Source organism: Euprymna scolopes, chromosome 42 (assembly GCF_053919585.1).
Source record: "Euprymna scolopes isolate OS-2025 chromosome 42, ASM5391958v1, whole genome shotgun sequence".
NCBI lineage: Eukaryota > Metazoa > Mollusca > Cephalopoda > Sepiida > Sepiolidae > Euprymna > Euprymna scolopes.
The window spans coordinates 30,649,455-30,661,655 of NC_136523.1; the positions used below are offsets into that span (position 1 = coordinate 30,649,455).

The 12,201-nt window shown below is 35.1% G+C and overlaps 1 protein-coding gene across 6 annotated transcripts in view; it reads left to right on the forward strand.

The window, feature by feature from the left end:
- The window catches only part of LOC145266986 (histone-lysine N-methyltransferase NSD2-like), a 136,816-nt gene that overhangs the window by 108,538 nt on the left and 16,077 nt on the right, over window positions 1–12,201 (forward strand). For all 6 annotated transcript variants that reach the window (XM_080122829.1, XM_080122832.1, XM_080122831.1 and 3 more), the window contains 5 exons: window positions 1,843–1,922; window positions 3,360–3,472; window positions 7,343–7,612; window positions 10,692–10,813; window positions 11,504–11,640. In XM_080122829.1, the coding sequence (XP_079978955.1) occupies window positions 1,843–1,922; window positions 3,360–3,472; window positions 7,343–7,612; window positions 10,692–10,813; window positions 11,504–11,640 (722 nt within the window). The remainder of the gene's footprint in view (window positions 1–1,842; window positions 1,923–3,359; window positions 3,473–7,342; window positions 7,613–10,691; window positions 10,814–11,503; window positions 11,641–12,201) is intronic.

Consider the following 12,201-nt stretch of genomic DNA (forward strand, 5'->3'; position numbering starts at 1 on the left):
TTAATAGTAAATAATAAAAATAAAAGTTCAATATGTAATTATCGAAGCTAAAAGAAATTTTAGAAATATTTTTCTCTCAAGGAATTGAATGACAAAGCAAATTTTCTGATGTTATCAAAAGCTGTTATTGATTTTATTGTCCCCATTTTCAGCTTTATTCGTTTTCACTCTTTATTCATTTCAATAAACCAATAAAGTTTCCTTCTATTACTGGTCACGGCATCAAATATTTATATATTACGTAGGGGTATCTTTGAAGGTACCAAATATTCGTATATATGTTATATACTGGTGTTGTTATGATGGCGTATATATTTGTATTGTTGTTCATGTTTGTCTTAGGAGAGTCTTCTGAGAGTGATAGAGACAGTCTTAGTGAGAGATTACAGTCTTAGGTTTGTTCATGTGTTGAGTGTTCATATGTCTTAAGATGTTCATGTTGTAAGAGATAGCATATTGGAGACATAAACAGGGTATATATAAAGAAACAGACAGTTCTTATATATAACGACAGGATACATATGATACACAATAAGAGGAGATTTGATATATAGATAGATAGACCGAGGATTTGACATTTATACTTTTGACAGTTCTGTATGACGGGAGTGTTTCTATAACCAATGACACATATTTCTTACCTATTTTTGAGATAATGATTTTCACAAAGTTCTAATAATATAAATGGACAATACCTTTTCTGTTGAATCACAACACGAAGACGCAGATACACAAAGATGGTGACGTCCTTTATTTCATGACCGGTCCATGATTTCGCTTGAGGAATTCAAAGTTCTTTACATGGCTTTTTCTTCTCTAACCTTTCGCTTCCGAGGTTTAATGTCGGCTCTTTCTCCCCCGACTCTTCTCCTCTTCTCTCGGACTGCATCTAAAACTCTACCTATATTGAGAACTCGTCACGTCATCGCATTATGTGCTCATAAAGCACGTTGGATGACATGTGTCACGTTGCCGAGTTCAGTAACCTATTTTTCAAATAACCTCTTTACAAAGTATGTTTACAATTTTAATTGACGATTAAATTCCTTATTTTAATTTTCATTTTTATAACAGAACAAATTTCATCATTACATTCCTTTCCAATAACTGATATGTAAGCTAAACAATTGCAATTCCACATTTATTTCAATAACATTCTGTATTTATTTTAACTTATGATTGGAATTTTCAATTCCAAATCTAGCTTTGCAAGTTCGAATCCTTGACTATCCTATTTCATATTTACATTTAACTAATTCCCTATTTTTTTACTTACATAAAAAAGGGACAGGCCTTTATCATGTAACACTTCTCTTGTTTTTTATCTTTTGATTCTCTTAATTTTTATCTGCTGCTACCAGATCAGGCTGTTTCAAGATATCACCTTCCTAGCTTAAATGTACCAAACATTGATGTTATTTTTTTCCTTTCCCTTTGCAAAACTCAATTTTATTCTGCAATTCCAAAAACAAAAACAATTTTCCTCTATAAAACAACCAAACTAAACATATAAACAAATATTTGAAGATATTAAAAACTTGAAGCATAAAATCTATAAATATTTAGAGATATAAATTACTTAATGCATAAAAACTGCATTTTCAAAATTACTGGATTCAGCATTAAATAACTCAAAAAAAGTTGATGTCTGGTAAAACAAAACAACTAAAAAAAAAATCTTTATTTCAAAGTGGGTCAAATAAACAAAAGGCGACTTTAGTTCCAACAGGTTTAGTCCTGCTAACTCATCATTGCAACATCATCCATTTCTTAACCTTGTCTTTTTTCCCCCTTTATACACTAATAGCCATTGACTCCTCATCTCTTCCTTTTATTTTTTAGGGTATTTTTATTCCAAGAAGGAGATAAAGGGAGCAGAGATTCTTCAGCTACAAAAGGGCTGGCAAAAATATTTCAAGCTGGTTAGTATTGTAAACTTTGTTAAATTCCTGTTTTTAATTGAATTTTGGGAGAGGGGAGAATTTGTCAGAAAGGTTCAGAAATAAGAATTTAACATATCACTGGAGAAATTAAGATACATTCATTTAATCTATCATTGTCATCCTGTTTTCAAGATGGTTTATGATATTGTTGCTGTTTGCTTAGACATAAAATTTGATTTTCTCATTAAAAAAAAGAACAACTTGATCATTTTATATGATTTTTGGTGTACAATATTTTCTTTTTGTCATGAGTATATGCTTAATACACATTTAAAAAAAATTTTTTTAAATAACAGGAATTCTGAATAAGTGCCAAAAATATTATACAAAAATTTAATTTTTAAAATAGTTTAATATTTTTAATTTGCAGATTATATACCAGTCCACAGATATTACAACAATGTGGGTGGTCTAGGTGGCAGGAAATCTTCGTAAAATTGTTGGATGTGTCTAACCTTTTGTAACCTCATATGCTTCACCAAGCCCTTAGACAGAAGAAATCTGTCATAGATTGTACATTTCAGTTTTTTGTTGAAAGTTGGCAGGAACTGTACATTCCTCATGCTTTTTGAAAGCACATTTTAGTACTGCATGCTTAAAACACTTTTCCCAAAGTTTCTGCATTTTTCAATGATTAATTTTCTCTTTTTGTTTTGATCCAGTTTGAATTTCCCAGTTATTAACATCAATTTCCATCGGCTTATGGTTATTCCTCGGTGCATCCTTAAACTTTTTTGTAAATTTATGCCGCAGTTTCTTATAGAAAGTTCCCCATAAAGCAGCTAAGTGCCCGATCCAATTCATTTGATTTTTGATGATCCTCAATTCTATACTATGCTTGTTGGATTGTTCAAGGACGACAGTGTCAGGATTAAAGGGCTTCCAAATCTTGGAAACCCCGCAGTGGTGAGGATGGCGGTCATATTTTGGGTTTTAGTGTATGCGAAGGTAGCTGACAAGGCCGATCATCGCATTGAACTGCATTTCACACAGCTTCCTTTCCATTTGGAGTGTTGGCTCAAGAACGTTCTTTCTTTTTCTTCTCCTCAAGGTTCACACATCTGTTGGCCTCAAAGGTCACTGTGTCTTTGGCAATTGTCTACCGCCAGATTTGCCATATATAAGACTATCTCAAAACGCAAACCTGGCCTTTATTGATCACAATGGTTAATGGGTCATTTAACTTTAATGAAGCCAACTTAGCGGATGAAAATCATAAGAGACTGTTTTCTGATAAACACTGTCTATTTTCAAATTAGATAGACTGTTATCTTTTACCATAAATCTTATTTTAAACTAAGCATCAGCGTTCATGTGATTATTTCCATAGACAAGCTGTTTTTCCAACAGCACTACATTCCACAGGCAAGCAAAATTTCCAGTTCTTTTCAATCATTTTTTTTTTTTTTTTTTCAGGAATCGCTGAAGCAACAGATGCATTTAAATTGTGGAAGACGGCCAAAGAAAATCGCGATCAGTTGGAAAATGAGAAAATAGGAAAGAAACCTGCGCCGTTTAGATTTATTAAAGTAAGTGAAGTTGAAAAATAGTAAATAATTTGTTGTTTATTTTTTACTTAAGAAAATACTTATATTATTTGTTTCTTTTATTGAGTCTGACTTTTGTATAGAGTTTGCAAAGATCTTCTTCAAAATTGTCTGGGTTTCTAGAAGTCCTCCTAATTGTTAACTTAGAGGTTTTCAGTTTTTTTACCTTCCACACCAAGAGCAGCAAAGCTGACAGATTGCATTCAAATTTGGAGAAGGTTTGGCACAGAAGCAAATTGCCATTTTCACTCCAATGATTTGCAATTCTACACCATGCTAAATGCAGAGACAACGAAAAGATAACAAATCCTGATGCTAATGACTTATCAATTTTAATCAGAGTCTTTTTAGCCGAGCTTCTTTGACACGAACATTGTGTCATTACCTTTACTGCTTACTACTAATATTGTTGCAATGCTATTCATCCCGGTTAGGTTAAACTGGCTTCTTTCCTGGTTTGCAGAATATTACAAACTATGGCGTTCCTGAGAAAAACTAAAATAACATTTATGAATTCTAGGTTTCATCATGTTTTTTTTTTTTACATGGGGGTTCACCATTTATCAAGACCTGAAGGCCACTCAGGGATAAGGGTTATTGCGTGTACAGTAATCAATGAGATAGTATTGTATTAATCATTAGTATTAGGGGTTTTGATAGAGTGTCTTACTTAAGGGGGTGGTTTGTCAGGAGTTTGTTTATGTTGCACTTGAAGACGTCCAAGTTGTAATCAAGTGGGAAACAGGCAAGCGGCAGAGAGTTCCACTGGCGTGCAGTTCTAAGAAAGAAGCTGTGCTCATGGACGAGGGATTGGAGCTCAGACGAGCACCTGCCATGGAAATAACGATAAAACAAAGACAGGCTCGCAACATCTCTTCTGTAGGAGAGAGGTTGCAGGGAAGAGAAAAGGGCATCCCCACTAAACCACAAAGTCTATTTTGTACTCTGTCAAGGCAGAATAGGCTGTTTTTAGCAGCTCCTGCGCAGATGTGGCAGCAGTACTCCATCCGTGTACGTACTTGGCTTTTATACAGATAGAGAATTGCATCAGTAGTGAGATATCTTCTGGAGCGGTAGAAAGATCCCACCATTTTCCCAGCGTCCCTGGCAACAGACTTGATGTACGTGTTCCATTTCAGATCAGGAGTAAAGGTCAAACCCAGAAGCTTGTCAAAACATGGAGCCTCTCCAAGACGAGAGCCATCAATTTCAGTTGATGCCAGATGGGGATCAGAGCGTTGATGATGTAAAGATAGAAGCTTGGTTTTGGATGCATTAAAAGTGACCAGCCACCTCTTCCCCCATTGTACCACGTGCTCAAGATCAGAGGAGAGAGAATTAGAGAGAACTTTGTCATTTACGGCCTTTGATGTGTTGCCATAGATGGTCGTGTCATCAGCATATATGTCAACGAATGATTTAAGTATGTGTTTTGGGAGATCATTGATGTAGATCAGGAAGAGAGTTGGGCCCAGGATGGACCCCTGGGGGACTCCAGCATTAATAATGTGGGCCTCTGATTTCTGCCTATCAATCACTACTCTTATGAACCTATCAGAGAGAAATGATTTAATGATTGAGAAAACATTTCCAGTAATACCGTAGCTGGAAATCTTGTGAAGTAGACCCTTATGCCATACCTTATCGAAGACCTTCAATATGTCAAGAGCAATTACCCTGGAAACGAAACCTTTGTCAAGAGATTCACTAATCCTATGTGATATAACCATTAGCACATCTGCTGTAGATCTTGCAGAACGGAAACCATATTGCATGTCACTAAGAAGGTTGTTTCTGTTGAGGTGGTTGACTACTTCTTTATTTAATATGGATTCCAACAACTTACTCATAACACACAGGAGACTTATTGGTCTGTACTGAGAGGGAGATGACTTTTCACCTGAATTCTTAAATACAGGGCATACTGATGAGGTTTTCCAGGGTGTTGGAAAGCACTTCTTAAGGCCCCGCTTAAACAGTTTTGTAAGTATGAGGGCAAGTTCTGGTTGGAGCTTTTTCAGCACTATAACTGGAATGCCATCAGGGGCAGTTGCTTTACTGGAATCAAGGTTCTTGATTAGCTTGGTGACCTGACGCACAGATATTTGTATGTTGCATAGCGTGTTATCTGTTATATCAGGAAATACAGGAAGTTGATGGTCATTGTCGCAGAGGGTAGAATTAGCTGCAAAGTTCTTGGCAAATAGTCTGGCCTTGTCTGATGCTGACGAGATGACCTCAGGTCCATTGATGATGGTTGGGATAGAACGCACGCTTCTGTTCAAGATCCTGTTTGCTATTTGCCAGAACTGTTGGGAACCAAGCCGCTGCTCAGCTACTTTGGATTTAACAGACTGAGCATATAGCTCTCTTGCATGTTTTATTACTCTTTTACAGTGGTTTCTGGCAGTCCTGAAAGCAGCTTTAGTCTCAGTATATCTATTACGTTGGTAGCTATGGAAAAAGTGATTTCTGTCCGCAATGGCTGCAGCACATTCTGGGGAGAACCATGGCTGGCTGTTAGGTTTTTTGTTGGGATTTTTTGGATGGTATGAATCGATCTATGCCTATAATTAACCATTCGGTCAGGTCTGATACTATAGAGGACACATCCTTTTTAAACATGGAATGCAGGGGTAGATCAGATATGAATGTACAGAAGCTATCCCAGTCAGCCATAGAGTATCGATATACAGTACGGTGGAGAGGTACGTCTGAAGACTTATTAGATTTCATTTTTATCTTAACTGCTACAACAGAGAGGTCGGAGGAGATAGAACGGAACATGAACACAGCTCAGGGGAAGTTGTGAGGAAAAGGTCTAGAAGGCTTGCATATTGACCTGTAGTATCAGGCACACGGGTGGGTTCGTGAACAATCTGAATGAGGTCATAGGTAATGGCAAAATCATGACAAAACCTCCCCTCGTCATCGGTTTTATTTGAGTGGGTCAGCCATTCCACATTATGGACATTGAAGTCACCGCAAATATGAATGTTAGCCGAAGTATTTTAGTGGTGAATGCTCTGACGAACTGCAATCACTTGTGCCCCCACGATGTGAGCACCCTCGACAAACCCAACAGGCTGCTAAATCCCACCCACACATTGTAGAGATCCCTAGATGTAAAAGATCTTTTTACTCTAATAGTTTCTTCCCCAGAACCGCTACACTCTGGAATTCAATTCCAGGTCCCTGCTTCCCCAACAGTACTGACGTGCAGAAGTTCAAGTGTAATGTGAACCGACGTCTTGCTGCCCAAATCCCTACATAGTACCCCAGTAGTTGTTGCCTCTGATAGTAGCCCCGCCCCCTACACCAAAGTGGCAACTTGCCTTGTTTGGGGTGAAAATGTAATTAAAAAAAAAAAAAAAAAAAAAAGACAGGATGTGGTCAATTTTCTCAGATATGCTCTTAAAGATAGTAACCCCACTGTTGTAGGGGCGATAGAGGGCAAATATAAATGCAGTGATGTAAGCTAGTACAACCCGAAAGCACATATAAGGTAAATTAGGGTCTTCTCTGGAGATATCCCAACCACATGGAAAGCCATCTTTGATGTAGGCACATATTCCATGCTCATGGCGATCTTTGGGGTCAGATTTAGATGTTAAGTTGGAGTATCCTTTAATTATGAATAGATACAACTAATGGAGTATCCTTTAATTATGAATAGATGCAACTAATGGAGTATCCTTTAATTATGAATGGATGCAACTAATGAAAAAAATGATCCTCATGAAACATTAAATTAAAAATTGTGGTTAAACATACCAGAAAAGTCCATTGAAATCAAAACTTTAACTAATCTTTTTTTTTTTTCTTCTTTTTTTTTAATTGTTCTTTTTGTAGGCAAATGTTCCTGTTGGCAATGTCCAGATCCACAAAGCCGATTTATCTGAGATTCCCCGCTGTGAATGCCGACCAGACATGGAGAACCCGTGCGGATTGGATTCGGAATGTCTCAACCGAATGCTCATGTACGAGTGCCATGCCCAGGTGTGCCCGGCCAAAGAACGCTGTCAAAACCAACGCTTCACGAAGAGACTCTTTCCAGAGTCTGTGCCTGCAAAGACGTCCTCACGTGGATGGGGATTAATGACCAATGTAGATATCAAGAAGGTCAGTTTTTTTTTTTTTTTCTTTTTTTTTTTGGTCAGCAAAAGTAGAAGGAATAAGAAGAATTCATTTATTGCTTGTCTGCTGAAGTGCTCTCATTCTGGAAGGAGTTGCAATGGACTTTTCTTTTTTTGGTCCAGAGTTCTCTTTCAATTAATCAAGGATGTGAGCTGTGCTTTGTAGCAGAATTCTGCTTTTTTTTTGTTGGTTGGTTGTTGATTTTCACTTAAATTGCTTGATCTCTTCTTTTTCTTTCATATAAAAAAAATAAAAGCTGATTTCTGCCAAATGGCTGAAGTCTTTTTTTTTTTATCGCTATTAGACTGGATTTCATTTCACTTTCATTTCACCTTTCTCTTTTCCTCTGTCTGTCTGTGTGTGTGTGTGTGTACTTTTTTTTTTTTCTTGCTTTTCTTGTCTCTTTAATTTTACTGTGAAGGTTAAGACTTATCTGCTGGAGTGCCTTCATTTTTGTCCAGAGTTCTCGTCTCTGTAATTTATTTAAGGATGTGAACTCTGCTTTGTAGCAGAATTCTGCTGTTTTATTTTTTTCTTTTATTTTTTTTTTAATAAATGAAAAGCCTGATTTTGTCAAATTGATATATTCTTACGTCTTTCTTTCTTATTTTTCCTTAGTTGGATTTTATTTTTCTTTCTTCCTCTCATTTTTTCTTTTCTTGTTTTTCTTTCTTTTTGTCCTTGTCGCCTTGCCTTCTTTTTCCTCTTATGAAAGTTCTCTTTGAAAATTATATGTGCTTAAGACTAAGACTTCAAACAATTTATGATGGTAATGGGAAACTATTGTTCTAATAAAGAATGACTTCCTGTATCTTTCCCGCCACAAGATCACACTTTCTCTTAATTTTCATTTGTGTGTTTAACATGCTTTATATTTCAATAAATATTTTTTCAGATTATTTTAAATGTTTATTTCTTTATTTATGGACTGTTATTCTCATCTTCTTAGTTGTTGTTTCACCATGTTTTGGCCAACTGTTTCTCACGGCGGGATAGGAATGCTGAGTCTCTTAACTGTATCCTCAGTAATTACTACCTTCTATAGTTGTTGTCTCTCTCGCTACAGTTTTGGCCAACTTATTGTCTGGCCTGCTTTTGGTAAGGATTGAAATCTTCAGACAATGCTTACCTGGGACCGTAACCCAGGACCTGTGGTGTAGTCGATAGAGGCGTTGAATCTCTACGGTTTCAGGTGAGCATTGTCTGAAGATAGCGGTTTCAATCCTATGTTCATTGTATAGGTCGACTGATAAAAAGTGTGCTACTTCATTATTGTAACGAAATTGGCCAGCCAAAAAATATTTAATTAAAAAAAACAACATAACTACTTACTTACATTTTTTGTCAATTTCAACAAAAGCAATGCTATTTGCCTAACTGTCATGTCACAATTATTTAAGTCTTCCACAATTCAATGAAAAATGATTTTAGCTATGTTTGTTTTGTTACATGACATGTGACATAGACGCAAGAGAAATAGCTCAAATTTCTAATTTCTTTGAAAACTATTTTCCCTAATAATTTCTACCTTATTGTTTTTCATAAGTTTTGGATATTTTCATTACTGCGACATTGCAATTCAGTCAATACTATTGGTTTCACTTGAAAATCAATATTTCAATTTCCGAATTTCACTACAATAATGAAGAAGCACCAAAATGTTTACGAATATTCTCATTAATTGTATTTCAAAGTAATATATTTTCTCCAAAAAAATGTGCAAAAATAAGGATATTTATTTGAATAAAAAAGCAAGTTTTCCAAACTATTTCTTTTTTTTTTTTTTTTTTTTTTTTTTTTTTTTTTTTAAGCATATCCTCCAACATTTTTACATTTTCTTTCTTCCTTCTGAATTATCATTGGTCTCCCACTTACTTTGTTGGTTTATTCTTTAAACAATTTTATTTTCAATTTTTTTATCAATTTATTTTTGATAAAACACTGCTTTTTCATACAAAAAGAAAATCAACTAAATTTTTTAATCTACGAGATTTTCCAGTGTGTGCTCACATACATGTCTATAGTAAAATCAAACCCTCATATTTTCCCCTCTGTCAACCTCAGGAAGAACGGGCATTGAACGTGCATTGTATTATTTAAACAGATATACCATTTTAATTTAAGATATTGCCTTTCACAATTCACTTAGTGTTTGTAATAACCATTAACAAGGCTCAGAGACAATTTTTACATTTGTGTGACTTACATCTACACCTTGATTGCTTCTCACATGGACAAGTATATTTTTTTGTGTATTCTACAGGCGGAAAATCAGACAATTTCTACATCTCCACAGAAAAAGGGACACCTCAAAATATTGTGTATCTACAAATATTGAGAACATAAACATACATATTGTCTTTTTTGTTTTTTGTATTCCATTTAAACAAACTGAGCCACAGCAACGTGTTGCCGGCTACAGCTAGTAATATACAATATTTTAAACGTGTTTACTACTTATAACTTGCATATCATCCAGCTTGTTTTTAGTTGTTGCTTAGTTACAGTTATGGTTTGGTTTGAAATTCCATAAAGATACATGAGTTTCACTAATTGATTCCCAAATTTTAAAAAATCCACTTAAAAAGGGTCTGAATTTATGTCTGGCCTTTGGACAAGGGAAAAGTGACCTTATGTTCACTTTTCCTTTGTCCAAAGGTTAGACGTTTTCTAATATTTTGCAAGTTTATTTTCAGTTTGGCGGGTCAAACGTCTCTGAAACTCCACTCTGTATTGTCTTGTCTAATAAGTTTTTCTTGGCCGGTAAAGCTTCTGATTCAAAACTCTTATCTCTGAGTGACTTCCGGGCCTTCATCAGTGGTGACTTCAATGTAAAATAAAAATAAAAAACATGCATGTTTCTGCAACAGATAATCTACGAAGATGAAGGAACCACATGACTGATTCGTTCTTAAGATCAATGTTGACTAAAATGTTGTGCTTTCAGCAAATCATCTAATGTGTTGTGTTTTGTCATTGCGCTGCAGTCAGAGTACCGAGTGAGGACTCTTACATTAACCGAAACATTAATGTCTTTTCAACTAAAAATTTTTTTTTTATTCAGGGTCAATTTGTAAATGAATATGTCGGAGATTTAATTGATGAAGAAGAATGCAAGAAAAGAATCTTAAAAGCTCATGAAGATAACGTTTCCAACTTTTATATGTTAACGTTGGACAAAAATCGGTAAGAATCTTTTTTTATTTATGATTATTATTTAAAATCTGTTTTCAATATAATGATCATATTTTTTTTAATTTTGTTTTCTTGACATTAATGTTTCTTAAATTGTTGACATAGATTAGCAGAACTATCCGACTTTATTTGGGAAGTAGTGCAGGTTGTTATACGCTTACAACCACAATTGGTTACTTCTAACAAGAGATAAAGCAATTTGGATGTCAACCAGTTCATGTTAAATTACTGTAAAAATATTAGACTCTAATCATCTTAATCATAATTTATCAATATTTTTTTGTTACTCCTTATTTTTACATCAAATTTAAAAACCAACGTTTTTTTACATGCAAAATACATTGCCCATCACAAAAATAATAGCCTTGCAGTAATCTGGAATATTTATGACACAAAAGGAAGAATTTTACATTTATAAAAAGAAGATCAAATGACTTTCTCTGCCAAGTGACCTTGCCATCTCAATTGTTCTATGTCAAACCAATAAAGTCTCAGTCTCTTATTCTGTACACATTTCCCTATACTGTTCAGATTTAATCTTCTGATGTCATCATATCTAAGGAAGGAGGAAAAATAAAACAAATGTAAAAATTCATTTATCGCTAAAAACGGAAAGAAAAAAGAGGATGTGTAAGCTTGTCTTTCAATCAAATATGAAAATTTTTCTTTTTCTGTGTGCAGGATTATAGATGCTGGTCCGAAAGGAAATCTATCTCGTTTCATGAATCACAGCTGTCAGCCAAACTGTGAAACTCAAAAGTGGATGGTCAATGGCGATGTACGAGTTGGTCTGTTCGCCCTGCATGATATACCTGCAGGTAATTATAATCTTTCTTTGTCTTCTGAAAATCTTTTTCTTCCTTTTTCTTTAATGTTTGAAAAAAAAAAAATGTTTTTCATGTATTAATGAGTCATCACTTATCAAAGACGATAGAACAATGTAAGAGTTTGTAAGGATAATTAAGACTGGTAAGAATTAGATTATTTAAGACGACAGTTCAATAATTCTACCCTCTGCGACAATGACCATCAACTCCCTGTATTTCCTCCTATAACAGACAACACGCTATGCAACATACAAATATCTGTGCGTGAGGTCACCAAGCTAATCAAGAACCTTGATTCCAGTAAAGCAACTGGCCCTGATGGCATTCCAGTTATAGTGCTGAAAAAGCTCCAACCAGAACTTGCCCCCATACTTACAAAACTGTTTAAGCGGGGCCTTAAGGAGAAGTGCTTTCCAACACCCTGGAAAACCTCATCAGTATGCCCTATATTTAAGAATTCAGGTGAAAAGTCATCTCCCTCTCAGTACAGACCAATAAGTCTCCTGTGTGTCATGAGTAAGTTGTTGGAATCCATATTCAATAAAGAAGTAG